Here is a 24,544-nt window from a genome sequence, read left to right on the forward strand (position 1 = left end):
AAACAACTAGTTTTCTTACACATTGCTGCCCCTTGTTGGAGATTTTTTTTATTTTCCACCACCCTTCTGTTTAATTAAAGAAATTTTCTCTGTTCTCTCATCTGTAGATTACTGCAGTTGGGGGTGACCTGAGGGTTAGTACAGTTATGTTAGGTGTGGGCCAATCTACATTGATCCCCCCTCTCTCTGAGTGTGTGGCCCACTGTGAATTGTCCTTTTACTCCTGTTGGCCAGGACTATAAGGGGAGGGACTGAGCATCATGCATCCAGTCTCATTATTGCTAATTGTATTAAATGTATTTAAATTTTTTTTAGGATTTCTGGGTTCAAAAACAGTTTGAGTAGAAGCTTACTTTTCCCATTTAAATCTTTTGCATATTGGTCTAAATCAGATTACTTTTCATTCAGATATCTAGTAATAACAGTCACAAGGTAATTTAAAATCCATAAAGATTTCATCCTTGCACTATGAAGGAGAGCATCAAAGAAGAAATGTGGGCACAGTTATGTATTATCCAGAGTTCAGAAGAAATTAACTCCAAAGATGCCTGGATTTGTTTTGTAAGGATTATTCATTGGTTACTTCTATAGGCAGTATGTATGAACGTGGGGCACAGGCATTTGAGAATGAAAATATATATTTTTTAAAAACCACTGTATTAACTGTGCATACAGTTGATTTGACTGTTTGACTGTGACACATTTGACTGTACAGTATACTGTATAGTCCAACACTTTGTTCCCAAGTTTTAGGTTAAAGGAAAGAATGAAGCTTTAGTTGAAAGTGCCAAAAATTCAGTATTTTCTCAGAAATGGGACATATTAAATTTCCTCATTATAGCGTGGGGGTCAGGTATGTTTTGGGCAGCTCTAATAAACAAAGAAAATGGAGTCTGACAGGGAAAAGGAAAACAAGAACATTCAAGAACCAAAGAGAATTAAGAATATGCAGTCATATGAAAAAGCTGGGAAACCCTCTCAGCCTGCATAATAATTTACTCTACTTTCAACAAAAAAGATAACAGTGGTATGTCTTTTATTTCCTAGGAACATCTGAGTACTGGGGTGTTCCAAACAAAGACTTTTAGTGAAGCAGTATTTAGTTGAATGAAATTAAATCAAATGTGAAAAGCTGGCTGGGCAAAAATTTGGGTACCCTTGTAATTTTGCTGATTTGAATGCATGCAACTGCTCAGTACTGATTACTTGCAACACCAAATTGGTTGGATTAGCTCGTTCAGCCTTGAACTTCATGGACAGGTGTGTCTAATCATGAGAAAAGGTATTTAAGGTGGTCAATTTCAAGTTGTGCGTCCCTTTGACTCTCCTCTGAAGAGTGAAAGCATGGGATCCTCAAAGCAACTCTCAAAAGATCTGAAAACAAAGATTGTTCAGTATCATGGTTTAGGGGAAGGCTACAAAAAATTATCTCAGAGGTTTAAACTGTCAGTTTCAACTGTAAGGAATGTAATCAGGAAATGGAAGGCCACAGGCATAGTTGCTGTTAAACCCAGGTCTGGCAAGCCAAGAAAAATACAGGAGCGACATATGCGCAGACAACCCACAGATCACCTCCAAAGACCTGGAAGAACATCTTGCTGAAGATGGTGTATCTGCAGTGTACATCGTTCTACAATTCAGCACAGTTTGCACAAAGAACATCTGTATGGCAGGGTGATGACAAAGAAGCGCTTTCTGCATGCACGCCCCAAACAGAGTTGCTTGTTGTATTCCAATGCTCATTTAGACAAGCCAGATTAATTTTGGAACAAAGTGCTTTGGACTGATGAGACAAAAATTGAGTTATTTGGTCATAACAAAAAGCGCTTTGCATGGCGGAAGAAGAACACTGGATTCCAAGAAAAACACCTGCTACCTACTGTTAAATTTGGTGGAGGTTCCATTATGCCGTGGGGCTGTGTGGCTAGTTCAGGGATTGGGGCCCTTGTTAAAGTCAAGGGTTGGATGAATTTAACCCAGTATTAACAAATTCTTCAGGATAATGTTCAAGCATCAGTCACAAAGTTGAAGTTACGCATGGGTTGGATATTCCAGCAAGACAATGACCCAAAACACAGTTTGATATCTACAAAGGCATTCATACAGAGGGAGAAGTACAATGTTCAGGAATAGCCGTCACAGTCCCCTGACTTGAATATCATCGAAAATCGATCAAAGCAGGCTGTCCATGCTCGGCAGCCATCAAATTTAACTGAACTGGAGAGACTGTGTATGTAAGAATGGTCAAAAATACCTCCATCCAGAATCCAGACACTCTTCAAAGGCTATTGGAGGCGTCTAGAGGCTGTTATATTTGCAAAAGGATGCTCAACTAAGTATTAATGTAATATCTCTGTTGGGGTGCCCAAATTTATGCACCTAATTTTGTTATAATGCATATTTACTGTTAATCCAATAAACTTAATGTCACTGCTGATGTACTACTGTTTCCATAAGGCATGTCATGTATTAAAAGGAAGTTGCTACTTTGAAAGCTCAGCCAATGATAAACAAAAATCCAAAGAATTAAGACAGGTTCCCAAACTTTTTCATATGACTGTAATTATGTCCTAAAAATATTTTTTGATGGTTGCTAAGGAGCCTTGTGGAAAGTTTTTTATAGCTTTTTTTTGTCCTCACAGGATCAAACTTTAGGGCTAGGGTTAGGTTGAGGAGAGGTATTTAGAAGAGGTACTTATTTTCAAATGTGTGTAGTTTACGGGGTCACAGTTCTGGATGGAGAATAGACAAAGACCTTGCTAAAGCTGGCATTTTAGTGAGTGAATAACCTACATCATAGCATTGAACAGCTAAGTGAAAGTTGTGATTCCTCAGCGGTAAGAAATTAAGATATGTAATGAATGATTTGATAGAATATTATTACATAGCACTCATACCGGAAAGCATTAGCTGTAATAGAGATCAAGAGTGTACATGTTCATTCGTAAGGAAGACAGGATTTATTCAAAGTACAGTGTAGGTTGGTGGGCTTGATAGACAGTGGTTCTATGGCATTTCATTGAAGTCATTCTAATGAGAGAAGTAGAGCAGGGCAAGCAGCCGTAGACACTATCAAGTGAATAAGTACAAACCCCATTTGCAAAAAAGTTGAGACACTTTCTAAAAATGCAATAAAAACTAAAATTTGTAGTTTGGTAATTTACTTGACCCTTTATTTAACAGGCAACAGGACAAAGAAAAGATTTTGTATTTTCACCGACAAACTTAATTATATTTGTCAAACAAATAAATTTAGAAATTGATGCCTTCAATACACTCCAAAAAAGTTGTGATAGAGGCAGGTTTACCACTGGGTCACATCCCCTTTTCTTTTAATTACACATCTTAATCTTTTTTTAACTGAAGAAACTAATTGTGGCAGTTTTTCAAGTGGGATTTTTGCCCATTCTTGCTGTATACAAGACTTGAGCTACTCAACAGTTTGTGGTCATTGTTGTCTGATTCTCCTCTTTGGTTTTTTAGAGCAAATTTTGAACAGATTTGGCAAAGTCTAAAAGAAATAAACTTTTAGATTTAGAGACTGTCAAAGAGCAGTGGAACAGGTTTACAAAAGTTTCACATTATGATGTAGAAGAGGTTCACCCAAAATTTAGAATTGGTAAGAAATTAAAAAAAAAAAAAGTAGGTAAATAAGGATCTAAAAAAGAGAGCTGTTTAAAGTGTACAAGACATATATCTTCATTGCTAACCATAGGGTGTATTAGATCAAGAGAGAAACATTAAGAAGTATATTAGGGAAGCTGAATGGCAGTTACAGAGAAATATTGCAAATAAGGCAAAGATGACCCAAAGAGATTCTTTTAGTATTTTAGTAGTAAAAGAACTGTTAAAGTATACTAGGAACAGTAAAGGTGATTGAAATACACAAGCAGTGAATTAGCAAATTTTGTTAACTTGTGTTTTTGTGAATTTTCCATATGTGAGGAAATGGATAACCTCCTAACAATAATGGGTATCTCTAAGGAATATGTAGTGATTTGGTAATTAAAGAGGAGGAAGTATTGCTTAGGTTAAATATACTTAAATCTAACATGTCATCAGGACCAGATAACATTTATTCTTCAGTGCTAATGGACATTAGTATATAAAGCCTTGACGGATATTTTCCTAAAGACTGAAATATAGCAAATATTATCCTATTAGAAAAAAGGGAGATTCTGCAGAACCAAGTAAATAATAGGCGCTAAGCTTAACTTGTATCACAGGTAAATTAATGAAAGAAATTATTAAGGAAAATAAGGAGCAACACATAGCAAGAACAGGAGATTTACTGAATTGTCAGCATGGCTTCAGAAGAGTGAGATCATGTTTTACCAACATGGTGAAAATCTATTAGGAAGTAACAAACGGATATGATCAGGGTAGTGCTTGTAGGGTTTGAAAAATAAATTTTAACTTGGTTAATTAATTATCTGTTTTGCCTTAGGCAATACATGGTTCAGCAAGACTCCTACTTTATTTACCTCATCTTTCTCTGTTGTAGGATGTGTACCTCCAGCCTTTAGACTTATATTAAGATAACTGAAGCACACTCGTTTTAAGAAACAGAATAATAGTTTATTGATAAACACATGTCTTATATGACAATTGCATATACTGTATTTGTTGACCTATAAAACTTGTTAGACTAAACAGACAAAATATAACATTGAAAGGCTGGCTGTTTAGTTGCTATTTCAAATTCTTATTTATTTAAATAGTTTTATCATACCAAGTTTTTAAAGATTATATCCAATATTGTGTGGAGTTGTTGCTTTGTTGCTGCTCTTGGTTAAAAGTAAAGGATTCTTCTTGTTTTGGAGTGCATTTTTTCTCTTTGCTACATGATCCTTTGTTTCTGGTGTGCAGTGCTTCTGACAGCGCAACCCTTTTCTGAGTCTGCAACTTTTTCCCAAACAGAGAATGTATTATTGGCATTTAGTTTCAGAGAGTAGGTTTGAGAGGTTTTCATTCCATTTTTGGAAAGTGTTCTCTGAAGTGACCCTGGGTAGAGTACCCTTGGAAATCCCTTGAAAGTTTCCTCAGAGTTCCCTTGATAGAGCCATGTGAAAGAGACTGAGAACATCCTAAAATGCCGGATGTTTAGGATAGTGCAGAGAGTTTTAATTGAATGTATAACTTCTCTCAATTGGACTAAATTTACTTCCATTTTTAAAATCAGTATTTCCTTAGAGGCAAGTTCTTCTGTCCATCAGAGTTGTCATTATAGCTCTTTGTTCTTACTTGAGTCCATTTCACACCTTCTGGCTCAAGAAGCCACAGGCGACCCTTTGGAAAGTTATCAGCACAACTCACTCTGATCCTCTGTACATCTTTGTTATCAGATGAAGTCCAAACAGATCCTCATACAAGTTGGACTCCAATTGCTTAGTTTGTAATGCAAGTAAGAGAAGTTGCAGCTGGGTGTGTGCATCCCTGTTAAATCTACTTTGTTAAAAGGCCTGGTGTGCCACTAAAGTCTAACAGAATGGGTAATGCCCACTTTAGTGCATATGGTATTATTTATGCTAATTTTTGGAAACAACATTTATTTATATAGCATATTTTCATACAAATGATGTAGCTCAAAGTGCTTTACATGATGAAGAAAGAGAAAAAAGACAAAATAAATAAGAAATTAGAATTAGGGAACACTAATTAACATAGAATAAAACTAAGGTCAGATGGCCAGGGAGAACAGAAAGTATTTGACAAGTTCCCATATGAGAGGTTGGGCATCATACTAAAGAAGTTAGAGTTCAGGGTGGAGTGTGTAGATGGGTGCAGAATTGGCTGAAACAAAGGAAGCAGATAGTTATTGTGTGAGCAACCTTTTCAGAATTGGGTGATGTTGAGTGGTGTCTCTCAGGGGTCAGTGCTGGGGCTGCTGCTGTTTTTAGTATCGTATATATACAATGATCTGAATAGGAATATAAACAACAAGCTGGTTAAATCAGCAGATCAGCAACTAGACTGATTCCAGGATGGCAGAGGATGAGTTATGAGGAAGGATTAAAGGATTTCAATCTTTCCAGTTTAAGTAAAAACAGATTAAGTGACATGATTGAAGTATTTAAAATGTACAGGAATGAACAATAATTTACAATCTCAAATTACAAATAGCAGAACTTCCCCCATATTATCATCACCCTCATGCAAATCTGAAATTTAAAGACTGTATTTCATTAAATAATGATATCACAGCCTCTACATGATGCTACTCATTAAAGTTAAGTATTGCACATTGGAGGCTAGCAGGTGAGTCTCTTGAATTAAAGCCACATTGACTTGATGATAGTGAAGAAAGTCAAGCATTAACACTCAGCAGTGATACAAGTTCAAGGCAATGAGATTGTATGAAGTTTAGCTATACTCCACATGACAGAAGGAAAAAACAAAAGCTTAAACAGAGTGAATAAAAAAATGAAAGTAGCAATTCAGAGGCATGGCATTTAGTAAATCTATGATCTATACATTGAAAGACTGTTAAGCTCCAAAACCCATACCGCACTGCCACATGGCCTACACTTAATGTCAAAAACAAGCCAAATATCCTCAGCCTCAGCAAAAGAAACAAACTGAAGGTGTGACAACCCACCAACTCTTCCCATTTACATTAGTAGCAATTCTAAACAGAACTCTCCAAAGGAAAGGAATACATATGTAAAAGCCATATTCTAGGAATACATGGGGAGTGGTGTAGGATTGGATATGGAACCTCGAAGTCCACAGTGTTAAAACCAAAAATTAAAAGCAGACTCTAAAGGCTGAACCCACCCATAATCAACTACAGACCTAATTAAGAAGAAGCAGCCTGACAAAATCCCTGTACATCACTCTTCCAACAGTCAATACAGAGGGGGTGCTGTAGGGAGAAATCTGAAGAATCCCAGAAAGATGCCAACAGAACCAGTACTGGATGAAATAGAATTACACACTGCCTCTGACGCTTCCACAGTGGAATGAAATTTTGAGTGAATGTTTAATTTCACTTTAACAGGGTAAAGTAGAAAAGTGATGCACAGTGAAAGAACTGAAATTCTGGAAAAAATAATTGTGGAACATTTCATGGTGATGTTGGAGTTGGAACTAGCATCTTTCAAAACCAGTTAACAGTTGATAAACCTCAAAAATTAATAGTAAGATGATGAGAGTTGGTATTGTCAGTCACACCCCATGTACTTTGTATGCAGTGTACCAACATTATCTCTACATTATAGTTGGGAAAATGGTTGTACCACAGTTAAGCGTGGAACAGAACTGGGTTGTCTCTTTCACAGACTTCCTTCAGGTACTCGTTTTAAACTGTCTTTGCAAGCTCAGTTCTCTTGATTCACTAGCTTCACCTTCAGGGATAGGACATCATCACTGAGCATTTTTATGTCAATATCATGGTGAGAGAGTATAGTTTGCAGGGCCTAAAAGTATTTATTTTTGTCTGTTCTTCCTTAATGAAAAACAATTCACAAGTTTCTGTACTTTTTAGATGATCATATTTAAAGTAGGCGGCACGGTGGCACAGTGGGTAGCGCTGCTGCCTCGCAGTTGGGAGATCTGGGGACCTGGGTTCGATTCCCGGGTCCTCCCTGTGTGGAGTTTGCATGTTCTCCCCGTGTCTGCGTGGGTTTCCTCCGGGCGCTCCGGTTTCCTCCCACAGTCCAAAGACATGCAGGTTAGGTGGATTGGCGATTCTAAATTGGCCCTAGTGTGTGCTTGGTGTGTGGGTGTGTTTGTGTGTGTCCTGCGGTGGGTTGGCACCCTGCCCAGGATTGTTTCCTGCCTTGTGCCCTGTGTTGGCTGGGATTGGCTCCAGCAGACCCCCGTGACCCTGTGTTCGGATTCAGCGGGTTGGAAAATGGATGGATGGATGGATATTTAAAGTAGTGTTATACTCAAAAACTATGTTTCTCTTAGCATCCTAATTATCACACTTTAATAAGGTGACTTTAGCACAGCTGACTACAATTTCTTGCCTGACAAGGATATCACTGCAAAAACAAGCAAGTTGGAACTTTTGGAAATAAATTAAGAAAATTTTCAAAGTTGGGACAAGAAAGCCAAAGAGAAAGGGCTCATTTGGAATAAGGAGACAGAGCCAACAAGTGCCACATGACTCTCTCACAATTTATTGTTATTCAAGTTAGTCTTGAACCCTGAAATTTTGGAGAACACTTAGAGTACATTTACATTTATGGAAGTGTATAGTTGGGATCAGTAATGCAAAGCACCATATAATTTTTATATGTAGATATTTTTTATTTAAGTCCTTATCTTACAGCTCATAAGAGAATGATTGTTTATACAAATAGCTAGTGAGAGGTTTAATACCAGTGACAAATAAAATCTATGATATACAAAAACAGGCACGGATTTCTTATTGTAAAAAGTATTTTATTTGTAAAAACTGAAGGTTCTGGCTTGGAGTATAGTAGTTTATCACAAGCATTTATTCCTGGTTTCAATTAAAATTTTCATGATGTGGTTAGTAAATAACCTTTTTCAACTTGGTTAAAAGCTGTGTTCTCTGCATGCATTAATAGCTAGACTGCAGGTAGTTCTGTGGCTGCTGATGTACACTGTATATTATGTTAAACATATGTTAGAAATTTGATAGTAGTGGCCTGCCTTAAGTTAATACAGTTTGATATTGTTCAGTATCAGAAGGAAGATTTTTGCCCTTAATATGACATAGTGAAGTTAGCCTAAAGAAGAAGCATTCTAAAAGGTTTTCATTTTTGTTGGGCAAAAACAATAATTGAAGCCTTACATAGATACTTTACATTTTCTTTGATTAACATAGATGCAGCAACATTAACAGACCCAATCTCCATTCTTATAATAACAGTGACATTATTTAAAGTAATGGTTACTTGGGGGCATGGCTAGCTCAGTCTTGGAGCTCCTGTTTCATCTCATAGGAAGTGTCTCATAATATGTAATAGATTTTTCTACTCATGTCACGCTTAAAGCATTCCTCAATACTATTTATAGGGAAAGGTTAAAAGTACAGTGGACCACCAGTGCAGCAGGATTTTTTGGAGCTTCTGATTGTCTGATGTGCAGAAGCCAATGCAGTACCTTTCCATCCTATATTGCAACCTCTTGCTCTATTGACAATGCAGATCTCTCAGAGTGTACTGTACTTCACACATGGAAATAAAATGGCTGCATTTATTAAGACCCACAATGACATAGTTAGCAGAATTGAACCGGTATATACTATAGACAAGTTAACCTTCTAAAACTGATATTTTAAAGATCATTCAAGGCTGAGTAAAGTCCTTGAGGGACAGGATTTCCTAAAGGCTATACTAAGGGATCTTATTTGAAGTGGGACGTCCGAGTTCCTAGTCAGAAGTTTGATTACCAACTCAGAAACTCAGGGCTGGTCTATCAATTCCGAGTTTACCCAACTTCAGATCGTGACGTCAATCCAAAATGACAACTTACACAATGTTCTTTAGTGCAAGCTGTAGTATTATACTGTTTATTAGCACATCTGTATATTTGTATCTCATACACACTGTACTGTCTAACTATTTGTGGACATGTTGCTGCGGTACTTGGATACACAAAATGCTGCGTTATGCATTGTTATCAACTGCTGTTTATTCAGATGGACCAAGCACAACAAACGTTTTCCTGAACAAATTCATATTGGTTTTCTGAATGTTTTACTGGAATGCGATTGACTCAAGTGTCACGTCATTCTCAACTCCAACTTCTGAGGTAAATTGAATGCAGTATTATTCCTCTAGATACCACAATAAATCAGTGCTACAGACTGCCTAAACATTAACATGTTCTTGTGCACCAAGATATTTTTTCATTTCAAAGAGAAGCTTATGCAAATTCTTCCAAACCAATACAAATCTCTTTCCCTGGCAGCTTCAATGAAATCAAGGGAATTTGCCCCAATGCAGTCTTACTCCATAAGCATTTTTTCTTTTACAAATCAAGCTTTCCTATGGAATTGAGCAGTATGGTATATGTGACTTACCCCTTTGATAATCAACTTCCAAGCAATAGTTTGGCAATTTCACAATGACAAGAAAACAATCAAGTGATCCTATATCTTTTACCTGGCTTGTTTGTTTCTTATTTCTACCCTATGAAGTACTACGGAGATGTATACAAGGAGTAGTGTCATGTGCCTTATACTGTATGAGGCTAAATGGTTTCTGCTTATACTCCCTGTTGAATTTTTCACTGACGCCTCTCTACCTTTGCTTCTCCAGCACATCCTACATAATTTGTACCTATTATATCGATATTAACCGTTCACAAACAATACTTGAGGATTGTATCAGATCTTACCATTGTCCATTAGTTTTCTAGTTATATTTCACTTTACTGTGTAGCCCAAACAGACACACACATATTTATATATATATATATATATATATATATGTATATATATACATATATATATATATATGTATATGTATATATATACATATATATATATATATATATATATATATATATATATGTATATATATATATATGTATATATATATATATATATATATATATATATATATATATACAGTATGTATATATACATACAGTATGTATGGAAGTGCTTTTTCATAGTTCTTAAGTTACTTTCCTTTAATAATATGGAACTTAACACCCACTTTAAAATATCTCTTATATGGAAAGAGGCTATGTTGTCAAGTTGTAACATTTTATGCATACAAGAAACTCACTTTGTTAAATACAATTTTGTAAAACCAAATAATAAAAAATCCTCACCCTTTTATATAAAGGCATCTTAATAGCATTTAAAGATACCTTCTCCATACAGATCAGTGATAAATTCCATGGAGTGTTTTATCATTCTGCCTGTCATTATCTATTACCCACATGCTGCTAATTCCATTTAACTTAGATTCCTGTCTGAACTTTAAAAGAAAATTGAGCCTAATAAAAGTGGTTCTGTAATTTGGCATGAGAATTTTAACATTATAGTGGATCAAGTACAGGATTCCACAGAAATCCCTGGATTTCCTTAATGAGTTTTTGATGTCTGAAGATGTTTGCATTCAGGGAAAAAAATTGTTGTAATTCTCTCAAGTCTAAATACAAGTATAATTAGGAAGGTTCCTTGGTTTTACACCTGCCATCTTACTATGTAATATAAATAAAGGGATTGAACATCTTGATTCCTTTTCACTTTCATAGTCAGCAAGAATTTTATTAATTAAAATGAATGACCTTCCCAAGATTATGTATTACTATATATGTTTGTAAGTCCAGTAGTAACCCTTACAATAATTAGCTCCTTGGGTGGTATGGGTTTTCCTGATTTATGTGATTATCAATAAGCTGTAATTCTAGACCAGTGGAAAGGTTGGTGGGTTCCTGCTATTGTTAAATATCGAGTTTAAAATCTGGCTTTGATTTCCCATAACACAATTTTCTATGCACAATTTATAGATAGATAACAAGGAGCAGCTTCTGTCAATACAGGCTTGAAGGTGGCAGTAAAATAAGGTCACACCTGCTTATATTGTGCCACAGGTTTATATTTAAAGACATTAATATTAGATAGAGCAGTGTCCACGAAACAAATAGGTTTAATAGGCCTTGATTCCTTCTTTGGAGTCACCAGCATTAAGAATTATTCATTAAAAAAGTGTTTTTTAAATATTTCCAGTATCACCATTAACATAATATTATTAATTGAATATTATTATTATTATTACTAGCCAACCCGCGGCGTACCATATGCCGCATAATCAGGCCACTTTTTTAATGATTTTTAAGCACAGGGAAAAAATTAACATTTGAAAAATCTGGAGGAGAGGGGAAGGATGCCCATTACGCCCCATCCGTCATGCTAGTCTGCTGATTTCTCGTTCAGTAACCTGTGAGTAGTGATGGGCAGAGTGAAGCCTCACGAAGCATGAACACGTTTGAAGCAATTGTGTCGGAAATCGTATTGAAGCTTCGAAGCATTTGACACTCACCTCTCTCGTGACACCTCCTGGCCATTTTCATTAACGTTACAGAAACTTATGATACACTTCAATGACGTCTGTTAACACTAGAATTACCAGAGCCTACGAAAAAACTCGTAGATCCGGCCCACCTTAAATCGCTTCTTAAAACCTTTCTCACCTCTCCGCCAGCGTCTTTTGTCATCTAAATGTACTGATAAAGACAAGCTGCCAACAGCCGGCTATTCCATCCCCCCAACGACTTAGAACGTAAACAAGCTTTTCCCAGCTAATGCCTTGATTGATTATCTGGGAGTGAAGTGGAGTTTTAGAGTAGAAATAATAAGATTGTTATTTGGAACACATGCATTTCATATGTGTTGCATTTCTACAGTAATCTGTGTAAACACATTGTTAAAACAGAAACGGTTTACAATATTCTAGTAGCAAATGACAAAATGTAGGCATAAACTATATAATGTATGAAGCCTGAAGTCCAAATATCAAAGAAACACTTTCACAAAAGGTACAAAAAAAAGCCACCGCCAAAAAAACCCGTCTTAGTGTGAGATATTGACATGACTTAACTATCACTGCTTCCGTGGCGTAACAGTATCAGTCGCTGACTGGGAAGCAGCAGGTCATGAGTTCAATCCTGCACAACTCCCATCTGAGAAGTGTTCTTATTTTCACTATTTTAGAATAAAATGATACATTTGATTTCAGTCTGTAACAGCCGGTGTAATTTATGATATTTGTAAAGGTTAGCTTTATTTTTTTTAAATTCACTTTTCATTGTCTCAGTCGCGTTCAGGATCCATCCCTACCGCCCCCCACGTGACACTGCTGTTTTTACATAAAGACGCGCTAAAGTTCTGCAGTGTATCACGCTACATACGACCGCGTGTTTTTTTTCCCCCAGTATTGCCAGTCCCCACGTGTTGCTGTATGCTGTTTCTTTTGTACTCCAGGACATGCAGAGGAAAGCATAGTAAAGAGCAGTAACTTCAGCGCTATATGCAATCATCAGACACTCCCCATCTGATACTGCTGTTTTCACATAAAGACGCGCTAAAGCTCTGCAGTGTACTTGTGACTGCATTGTCGTACCAATGCTTGCGAACTGAAGTGTCTGCATGCACTTTTCGTGGCATTATACGTGTATTTTTTGAGCATGCCCATGTAGCTCAAACACAGGAACATATGTTGATGTAAAAGTATAACAAAACAAGTGCACTTTTATTCAAGACTATAACCGAAGAAAAAAGAAAGCAAGTTACAGTAAGTGGAATGCTAAGAACTGCTGATTTCCATTCTGTGCTATATAACTGTTAACATTTGAATCTGATGATTGCATATAGCGCTGTCTGATTTAGTGTGCGCAAGAACATGCAGGTGGCCAGTTGCTGAGTGCTACAACGCACATTTTAAAAAAAGAAAGAGACAAATATATGTGACGTTTTGAAGAAATCATTTTATGACGCGAATAGTACCAATCAGAAAACATCGTCGAAGTAATGCAATATTATTTGAAAACGAACAGCGTCAGGTTGGGTGTGAAGTTATACTGGCGCTGTTTGAGTCAGATCAGAAGCTGAATAAGCTGAAAAAGCTCCTGTTCTGACTCTAAGTAAAAAAGCATGAATTAATCAACAGAAATAACCGCGATTGACATTTTAAAGTTAACGATTTACAGTGCATACCAATTTATAAATTCAATGTCCGTTTGAGGAAAAAAAAAACACTTTCTTCAAAGCTGGGAAACGAACTCGCGTCTCTGTGGCACAGTAAGGCAGTAGTGCTCCAAGTCAGCAAACCGTCCTTATAACTTATGTTTTCAAGATCCATAACACACAGACAGACAGAGCACTGCGTAATACAGAGACAGACAGGCAGAGATATACAAATAAACAGGGAAGGCACATGTACTGAAAGAAAAAAAAAATCAACATGTGCATTGTTTCTGCAGCACTGAATAAGCTCACCCGTTCTAACATCACCCCTCCCTCGATCTGACTCTCTAAGTAACAGCGCAAGTACAGACACAAATCAAGTGCATGTGTGTACTGTATAATATTAACAAAAAGATCAGCTTACTACTGAAAACGGCAAATATAGGAGTGAGTGGGGATCGAACCAGGACTCTTGATTACACTTGGTTTGCGTCTGTACTTGCGCTGTTACTTAGAGAGCCAGATCGGGTGAGCTCATTCAGTGCTGCAGAAACAACACACATGTTGATTTTTTTTTCTTTCAGTACATGTGCCTTCCCTGTTTGTTTGTATATCTCTGCCTGTGTGTCTCTGTATTACGCAGTGCTCTGTCTGTCTGTGTGTTATGAATCTTGAAAAAAATAAGTTATAAGGACAGCTGTTCATGTTAATTGCAGTCTCAATTGTTAAAAAAATATTTTAAAAGGAGCATCCCACATGAAAATATAACGATCTCATTAACTGACAGTGCATACCAATTTACAAATTTTATGTCCGTTTGAGGTTAAAAAGAAAAAAAAGAAGTAACACTTTATCCCCAGCGGGGATTTGAACTCATGTTTGTGAGGCAGAGAAAAGCTACTTGATTTTAGAGTCAAATCTTAGCGCGCTACGCCACGGAAGCTGTTATATGGTGTGTGAAGCTTTTGTGGAAGTGTTTATTTGGTCTTAGGAACTCGGGCTTTACACATTCTATAGTTTATGCCTACATTTTGTAACATTTATTACTAAAATATGAAAAAGTTTCTGTTTTAGCAATGTGTTTACACAGATTACTGTAGAAACGGAACACACATGAAATGCATGTATTCCAAATGGCGATCTATTATTTCTATTCTAAAACTCCAGCAGTTCAGTCACTCCCAGGTAATCAAACAAGGCATGAGCTGGGAAAACTTAGTGAACGTTCTGCGATGGTGGGGGGATGGAATAGCCGGCTGCTCGCTGCTCCTCTTAATCGGCACATTTAGAAGGCAAAAGAGAGGTGAGAACGGTTTTAAGGTGGGCCGGATCTACGAGTTTTTTCGTAGACTCTGGTAATTCTAGTGTTAAAAGTCGTATTGCTTTTATTTTTTCGTAGCTACAGACTGACAACGAAGAGAAGGGTTCGTCAGCAGCTTGTAGTGTGTGATGTCTAAAAAATATAAATATAACTAACGCCGACAGGCAGAATGCACTATACGATAGCAAGAGTTAAACAAAATAATATATATATAATTCACTAAGCCGGGAGACAAGTAGCCACCCATGGAAAGCACGCCAAAAGGGGCGTGGATTCACTAAACCGCCGACAAGTAAGACACTAATGGCGCACGCAGGAAGGAGCCACACCCACCAACTCTTAGACCATTGGATACGACGAAAAAATCACAGAGCCACACCCACCAACTCGGACGCGACGCCTCGGAAACATGCCGTCATTTCTGTTTGTCTGTGCCACAGTCCACTTGCAGCTCTGAGCCACGTTGACTTTTCATTAGTCAACCTCAGTGGAACCTTGGTTCACACAGAGGCAGCGCCAGAGAGAGACAGAGGCACACACAGGCAGCGCGAGAGAGAGAGCCGCGCACACACAGGCAGCGTCAGAGAGACAAAGGCACACACAGAGGCAGCGCCAGAGAGACAGAGGCACACACACACACACACACACACACACACACACACACACACACAGAGGCAACGCCAGAGAGAGACAGAGGCACACACAGGCAGCGCGCGAGAGAGAGCCACGCACACACACAGAGGCAGCGCCACAGAGAGAGACAAGCACACACACAGGCAGCGCGCGCGCGAGAGAGCCACGCACACACACACACAGAGGCAGCGCCACAGAGAGACAGAGGCACACACAGGCAGCGCAAGAGAGAGCCGCGCAATCCTTTAAAACTGAAGTTAAAACACAATGAAGGAAGCAGTCTTTAAAAACCAATAAGCCCTGTGCCTGTTTTTCATTAGCGTCTCACCTGCTTCAGGCCCTGCAACAGTCGAGACGCACTCTCTGCAGCTGACCTTCTCTGTGCCTGACTCCACTACTGTCAGTCGCCTGATTAAAAATGGCCTTTTGAAGGGGAGGTATGGACCCGCTATACCACAGGAACACGTTGCCTTCGAGCCTGCTCTCTCGCTCACTCTAACGTACCGGCTTTCTCTCTCTCCTCACTCGCTCGCACACTGCACAGGGGAGAAATGCCCGCAGCACGACTCCACCCGGAAAAACCGTTTCAGCCACACTTCCACGCCCCCTCGCTACACTGTGAGTGCGATGATTATTTATTTAAAAATGGGCTTTTGAAAGGGAGCTGTGGACCCGCTATACCACAGGATCACCTGTGACATTGCCTTCACATTGTTTTCCTTTTATTTATGATCCCGTCGAGCAGATCAGACACCCAGGCAAACAACACTGAATAATCAATAGCTGCAACCACTTTACCCGCCCCAACTCCTCACCTGAGTCGGTTTCGTCTGTGTTCAGCAGTGTTTCCCAAACTCAGTCCTTGGTGAACCCCTGTGGATGCAAGGTTTTGTTCCAACTAGATTCCTAATCATTAATGCCGGTGAAACTCCTCCGGGATAAGTCGGTTTTTCAAATGCAGCCGGTGTAGCAGATTAGTCTAACAGGATGTATAATCCGAGATGAATGCGCGCCCCCGCGCTGAGTGAAAAGCCCAATGTATATTGAGTCTAGAACAACATGATCAGCAAGTCTTTGATAGGCTGCAACAAAATGATGAAAGAACAGGCGCATTTTTTTCTCACAAGCTGGGTGGGTGGGTATTAGTTGGTTAATTAGTTACACGAAGGATTTCAAGATTTAATATGCACAAGCGGTAACACTGCAAAAGCAGCCCAAACCAGAAAAGACGGGCTGGCAAAAAGTGGCCGACAAATTAAACTCGTGTGCATTGTACTTACTGAAAGCAGCGTTAGCGGATTTTGCAAATGAACATTTTTTCCCTCCGCTTAAAAAACATAAATAAAGCGTCGTGATTATGCGGCGTATACTACACCGCGGTTGGGTATGCACGCGCGTGACAGAGAGTGCTGGACACATAAGAATAATAATACTTCATTATATTGATATACCCCGGTGATTTCAGTATTCAACGAGCGCTATCCACACAGGGAGGAACCAGGAAGCGAACCCAAAAATCTTGCACAGTCCTCCTTATTGCAAATGCAGCAACACTACCACTGCGCTTACAAGAAGTTAAAGAATGCACTGGGCTGATTTTTGTTTTCACTTCTATTTGGACAACTATGTCGTTCAGGTGAAGTGTTCACCCATCAATATATAATTATGCGGCATATGCTACACCCGCGGGTTGGCTAGCGGGTCATCCGCTCACACTGATTACGTCCCTGCCCTTTGTACACACCCCCTCCCCCCCCTCGCTACCTACTGTGGTCGGGGTTGACTTGGTGGATTATATATAGAAAAGCAGCAAAACCCGCAAAGAAACAATGAAATGTCTACGTGACTCACAGGTGCATGTGGACTGTGCAAACAGGAAAACGACTCAGGTGACGAGTTGGGGTGGGCACATGAGCAGGCAGTGCATACTAAACGAGAAATCAGCAGACTAGCATGACGGAGGGGACGGAATGGGCGTCCTTCCCCTCTCCTCCCATTCCGCCCTCCACGCCTGAGCACCTACCGATTTTTCAAATGTTAATTTTCTCCCTGTGCTTAAAAATCATTAAAAAAGCTGCCTGATTATGCAGCGTATGGTACGTTGCGGGTTCGCTAGTATTACTTAAATCTGCAACAGGTTTAGATTGTACAGATTTATATATTTAAAAAGAGACTATTGAAGAATACTACTACTAATAATAAATGAAAATCAATGTATTACTACTACTAATAATAAATGAAAATCAATGTATTTTTTTGAACTTGAAGGGAGACCAAGAGGATTTACTGCTGGTATGTATCAAACACCTAGAACAGACAAGAAATGTTCAAAATATATTACAGAACTGCTAGGTGAAATTAATTAATTAATATATTAATATATTGTATTGTCTGTAACATTATTTTGGATACATCTTTTCTACATCTTGTTCCTGGAAATTGCTGAGTCAGCTATAAAGTAGTTTTAAATCATTACTGAGTAAACCTTGGAGATTACAGTAAACAGTCAGATTTCTAGTTTATCTGTCTTCTTGCCCATTCTTACTATTTATGCTTCTCTCCTTTTTTTCCTCCAGGAAGTAGAGAAGATGGCCAGGTCAAATCCTGTCTACTTATATTTTAAGTGTTTATTTGTGCTTGAATCTTGTTTGCATGAATAGAGTATGCTCATAGTTATATTAATTACATTTGCTGTTTCATTTTAGATGGTTGTACATTGAGAGCAAGTTTAATTATCTTGTATTGTTGTGTGTATTTATGTATAGGCTATATAAAGTCTTTGGTGATTTAAAAAAAAAAACAGTCACACACCCTTTTCACCATTTTAAGTCCAAAAAATCCTGTTTATGCTATTATATTATGCTTTTTTTTTTTTTTTTTACTGTAAAAAGAGAGATTGGAATGAACCCACACCCACTAATGCCCATCCTTATTGCTTTGTACTATCATCTCTTGAACTTTCAAATTTGCTTTGCTGGAGATATTGAATACAAGCTTTGCCTCACAGATTTTTATAATAGGATGGCTTTGATTTTCCCTCGTTCAATGGTGTATTGTTGTGCTATGCTGTATATAGATTTCTTTAATCCATTCTTGTTTATTTCAAGGGGAAACAAAAACCCTGATACCACAGGGTCCTCTTATTTTCTTAGTTTTCTGTACCAAACACTTGTAACTATGTAAAATACAGTTACTCTTCACAAGTTAAAGTCTACATTGTATTAAAGGTTAAATCCATATTGATCGAATGCTCATAATACCATGCTACTAACTAAATGGTGGAATTGTTGTTTAATGTACAGTAAGCGAACAATTGTGCCACATGTTCCAGTAAATAACCTGAAATAACCCTTTTCCTTACCATTGCTATCCTGCTACAACAGTCTAAGATAGTTGGGTCTTCTGTTATTTGCCTGAAAGGCTGGAAATACAGTTCATCATTATTTTATATTGGTGTGTTAGTTAACATATTAAGGCTTTTCTACACTTAGAATGTGCTTGGGGAGCCAAATATAAAAAAAAAGTGTGTTTTGTCATTTTCATTATTCCTGTTAAAGTTCCAACAGAACCGAGCAACTACAAATTGGTGTAATTTCCAGCTGAACCTGGATTCACTTCAAAGATCAATTATTCTGTTAGTCAGACTCTTTCTTCACAAAACTCTTTATGCTGACTCCAGATACCCTGGCATGTCTGAGCTTCAACTCATAAATAAAGGCATCCTTGTTGGGTCTCATGCTGTCACCTATAAATCTTAGTAGACTTTAGTGCCCATGGATTCATTCTTGTGTTTGATTCAGATTTGAAAGGCTTATTACCTCCTAGTGTTGCTTTTTTCTTCACATAGTCATAGCATCCAGCATGTGATCTTTCTTTGCACATAGGTGTTGCAGTAATTACCCTCTCTTCTCAAGTTCTTCTTCCCTTGATTTCACTGTATATACTTCTGGATCTCTTCCAGAAAGTTTTGTTTTGTTTTGTTTTGTTCCAAGTATCGCACTTATAACAGATGTTAGTTAAACAACTGGTTTACACGGTTTTCCAGTCACAACATTGATATCAGAATTCTGTCTTCCAAGTAAAAGTTATTTCTTGATGACACTATTTGGTGGTATGTAAATCTAATAAAAATAAAAATAATTACTTCTGGTTAGCATTACTTAAATTTATTATAGTGAGGCATTTTACATCAGTTTTGTGTTTTAATAGTGATAGTTGTCTTATGCAGAACCCACTTCATGCAGTGAATGCATTTTTGTCTCTGAGATAAGATAACATTAAAATCCCATTTTGGTGAGACTGCCAAAAATTGTTAATAGATAAAGAGATAGCTGACCAGATATCTAAGCATTGCAATTTGAATAACAGCACCCTGTCACTTTTTTAACTGTTTTCATTAGTGCTGCATTTCTTGCCATGCTGATTTTAGATCATTAAAACAACTTTGAACTACAATTGTGGTGTTTACCCTCTTTTAAAAATGCTGTTAGAGTTTTCTTAGAAAAATAAATGTGTGATAAGTATACAAGAAATTTAGATTTTTTTTTTATTGTTGCTAAGATGTGTTTTTTTCCCCTGGAAAACAATACAGAGATTTTGACCAGAATGCTTAAAATAATAACAATTGGCTTGCTAGTACACAGAAATACACACATTCATGAAGTGATTCTCAGCCAAACTACAGTACAATTTTGCATGCATTTGTTTTTTGTTGTGCTTATATCATATCTGTGTGTCCAAAGTTTAAATAGATGAGGGTGTGCAGGTGTACTGTATATGGAAGTCTAATGTAGTATAATTTTAAATCTTCTTATAGAGCCTCAATGATGGGCATCCTAACAAACCTTCTTGGATTAAATGTGGGTAAGTAATATATCTTTTTTCATTTTTTAAAATTTTATACAAGCATACTATCTAAAGTCTAGTCAGAGCATAAGAATGATAATCTGTGATGCACCTAATGTTATTGTTGAAACATTACTATAAAAAAAAATACTCAGATTTTATTTTCAGAAATATGCTACATAAGTGACAGTGTTCAAAAAGCAGCAAATTCATAATCATATAAAGAGTATGGGGATATCCATAGTCATATATTTAATAGTCATTTTGTAACAAACTAGATATGACATGCATAAGTAAAACTGCAAGTCACTAGAATTTTTAAAAGTGTGCATACTAAAAGTGTTACGTGGGTGGGGATTGAGGGGATTTTCCAGTGTTAGTTGCTTTCAGTGGTGGCTGGTGAAAAAATTTGGACAGGGTTGCCATTTTTGGGAGGAAAAACTGAAGCAGCACTTATCTATTATATAGTGCCTTTCACATCTATCTTTTATATAGTGCCTTTAATATATGTGTATCTGCTCATTCCATGGGCTCATCCTCATCAAAAGTGCATATTTTGGCCTATCCAGTACAAGACCCAAAGGTCGGGGAGCATATGGTGATACAGCGCATTGCCTCACCCACTACACAACGAATCATCTGGATTGGGACCCAAGTGTAACCGTGCAATGGGTGGCACCTCAACACAAATCCAGGCTAAAATGTATTATACCTTTTCCACCATGCTGTCCAAAGTGATATCAGCTTTCCTCTTTCTATTGTTCTCCAAAACTTCCAAACACAATCCCCTTCGCCTTCCCATAACTTGTTGTATAGATGTGGAAAGGAACCAGTTTACCTGCCAGCAAAATTTTATACTACACCTGTCTCTAAATTGCCCAATCCTTTGTTAACTTGTCCAGCTTGCCATTCTACGAAAACCCACTGTATAATGTCCACACCCCTACCCCCCCATAATCTTCAAATAACATGCACTTCCGTCTGTCCTATAATACATCCATAGCACAAGTCCAATCCAAATCTTATTCTGCCTCTTTAAAAGAGTTTGCCGGGCTTACCTCAACTGGGCACAAATTCACATTTGTAAGATCCACTGACTCCCACATCTTAAAATATAACTCATTCTCCCCACTCTGTCCTTGTACTACACCCACCAGGACAAATCCATCCTAAATCTTATTCTGCTTTACGATCAGGATACCTATATTTCCTTGACCATAAATTTTCCCCTTCTTTTCTTCAGATCTGCAAAATTTCTTCAATTACTTAAAACTGAGTCATTTTACTAAGCCTGCCAAACAATTTAGCCTCATTCTATTGTCCTAGATCAGTGTCCCCCCAACCCATTTTCTTTTATGGCACACTTTTTGTAATCAAAAACATCCCAACGGAACAAAACTGTTTTTACTAAGCACAAACACATTATATCCTCATACATGTTTAACATTTAAACTGTCTGAAGGGCTGGACTACTGGACGAAGCCAGTAAAAAGCAGCTCCAAGAATCAGCCGTTCACAGGGATGGATCTTAGTGACCCACTTTGCTGGCATATCCCAGCTGCTTTGTCCCTTTGCCTGTCCCTCTCTGCCTCAGAGGGATCTCATATGCCCACTATCCACTGGTCCTGAAAGACTCGCCTGGCAACTGCACACCTAAGCAGTTGGACCTTTAGCAGCCTTGAGTTGCGTCTGCTACAGATGTGTCTGTTTTTTATGCCCATCTTCTCCAGGGTGTCCTGTTCTGCTCAGATAGTTTTCGACCACCTGCAGAGCTTGTCCCCTCTCAGGTTCAGACCCAGGTGCGCTATACTATTATTTCCATGCACACCTGGGTAGCTCTCACCGTGCACCACTGTGCTGCAGCACACTGGTTGAAAAACACCGGTCTAGATAAGTACAGCTACTTTAATGCTGACTTGCATTTTTCAGAAAGACGTTTCATGTCTAGTAATTCTGTCATTCGGTCCTCAATAGGTTAGTGCCAACAAATTGCAACAACAAATGTGAATTTCCCCTTGGGATTAATAAAGTATCTATCTATCTATCTATCTATCTATCTATCTACTCTATCTATCTATCTATCTATCTATCTATCTATCTATCCTATCTATCTATCTATCTATCCTATCTATCTATCTAATCTATCTATCTATCTATCATCTATTATCTATCTATCTATCTATCTATCTATCTATCTATCTATCTATCTATCTATCTATCTATCAATCAACAAACAGGGAAAGCAAAAAAAAGCGATTACTTACACCACATCCAGTTTAGCCAACTCCGTTTTTCATAACAAGCTGAAAAAGTCTGCTTATAAGCTTCTCCTCAATCACTTGTCTGCTGATGAGTTCAAGCTCCTTTATCTTCTTTTTTTTTTTTCAAGTGAACGATTTATGTTGTGGTGTTTCATTAAAGACATAACTGAATTTTCTTTGATTTCTAAAATTTCACTTGATGTTGCTATTTTCCCTAAATTTCCACTCACTCATCTGTAGTTACGTTAATGGCAGGAGTGAACTGTGAACCATGGACGTGAACATGAAATACTGTGTTTCGTTGATGATTGTCCAATCACATTAGATTAAAAAAAAATATAAAACAATTCTAATTTGCTGGCAATAAATGTGGGAGTGTCTGGGGTGTACAGATCTGCATTCATGGAAAAATCTGAAAGCAACTAATCAAAGGGCAGCCTCAGGTCACCTTCTTGTCAAAAGATCAAGGACTTACATACATTCTCATTTGGCCAGCGTCCTTCTCTCTGGAAACATAGGTATTCACACAGAAATTAAACAAATACTAGTCCGAATCATTTTTTTAATGGATGTTGACATGTGCTGACACCAGGTGCGTTGTATAAATGAACAAATTTATTTAATGATTATTTTGCATTACCTAATTATTTTAAGTAAAGTTTTTAAAATATTTGGAGGTGCAGCATTCCAGCGCCCCAAATTACAAACCGCCACTGGTTGCTTTCTTATCCTTTTTATCTTCAGTTAACACATGAGAATATTGGGAAATCAAAGGAATGGTGTGTCACTGAATTTTCAGATGTGGTTTTAAAAGTAAGAATAAATTTATAAGGTCTGGTCTGTTGAACCCTTAAGTTGGAAATCTTCAAGACAAGTAAGCCCGCGATTCTCTAGAGAATTGTAAATCCAAGAATGGCAATCAGTTTTCTGTTCAGTCCGATATTTGGATGGATGACATATCATGGAGGGTGGGTGCGTCTGGGAAAATGTCATTTAATTAAATAAGCATATCTGTACTAAGGCGGTTTCGTTTTGTGGAGACGTGATTTCCGTTGCCTTTGGCTGACACCGACTGCTGGCAGAGTGGAGCACAGCAAGTTTAGTTTACAGGTTGTGGTGTTCATGTGCCAGCCACTGAGTCTGGGAAGCCGCTGGGTTAGAGCCTGTGACTGTTATGTGATCTATATTACTGGCACAGTGGATTAGAGCAAGTGTAGTGTACAGGTTGTGTTGTATGGGCGCCACCCTACTGACTCTGGGAAGCCGCTGCGTTTGACTCTGGGGCGTGCGCCACGGCGCAGTAACGTATGCGCCTCAGTGGGAAGCCTGCAGCGTGATGAAATATCATGGAGGGTGGGTGCGTTCTGGGACAGTTCATTTCAACACGCTTCTGTTATTGTCTTTCTTCATGCAGTCCTCATTTTTGTTTTTTTATGGCTGTGTCGTCGTATATGCGGTGGTGTGGGCGGTCGCGTCTGGGCGGCTGTAGAACCTGGCATGCACCGCTTTACCTCAGGTTTAGTCCACAGGCTCATAGGCATGGTAAAGTTTCCATTTAATTCAATAACCCATAAACCAAAGCAAAGCCACTGCGTTTGACTCTGGGGCAACCGCGCCGCAGTGCACATGCACTTCAGTGCGTCCACCGCATCCGCCGTGCATAAAGTAACTGTCGTTTAGTAATATAGATATTAGTGCGTAAGATTGCTGATTAAGCATTTAACCAATGGTATGCACAATGGAATGTCACTGAGTAAACATGAGCTCATCATGTGGACTTCACATATCTGGAAGAATGGAACAAGTTTGTATTTGGAAATGTCCCCCAGCAGTTAAGAAAGTAAACAACCTCATTAGAGATCTTCA

The 24,544-nt window shown here is 38.1% G+C and overlaps 1 protein-coding gene across 1 annotated transcript in view; it reads left to right on the forward strand.

Moving 5' to 3' along the window:
* The window catches only part of LOC114654212 (protein unc-13 homolog B-like), an 837,814-nt gene that overhangs the window by 429,954 nt on the left and 383,316 nt on the right, over positions 1 to 24,544 (forward strand). Inside the window, 1 exon segment of the mRNA XM_051929449.1 lies at positions 20,389 to 20,437. Within this exon segment, the coding sequence (XP_051785409.1) occupies positions 20,389 to 20,437 (49 nt within the window).

This window comes from Erpetoichthys calabaricus, chromosome 7 (genome assembly GCF_900747795.2).
Source record: "Erpetoichthys calabaricus chromosome 7, fErpCal1.3, whole genome shotgun sequence".
Classification (NCBI taxonomy): Eukaryota; Metazoa; Chordata; class Cladistia; order Polypteriformes; family Polypteridae; genus Erpetoichthys; species Erpetoichthys calabaricus.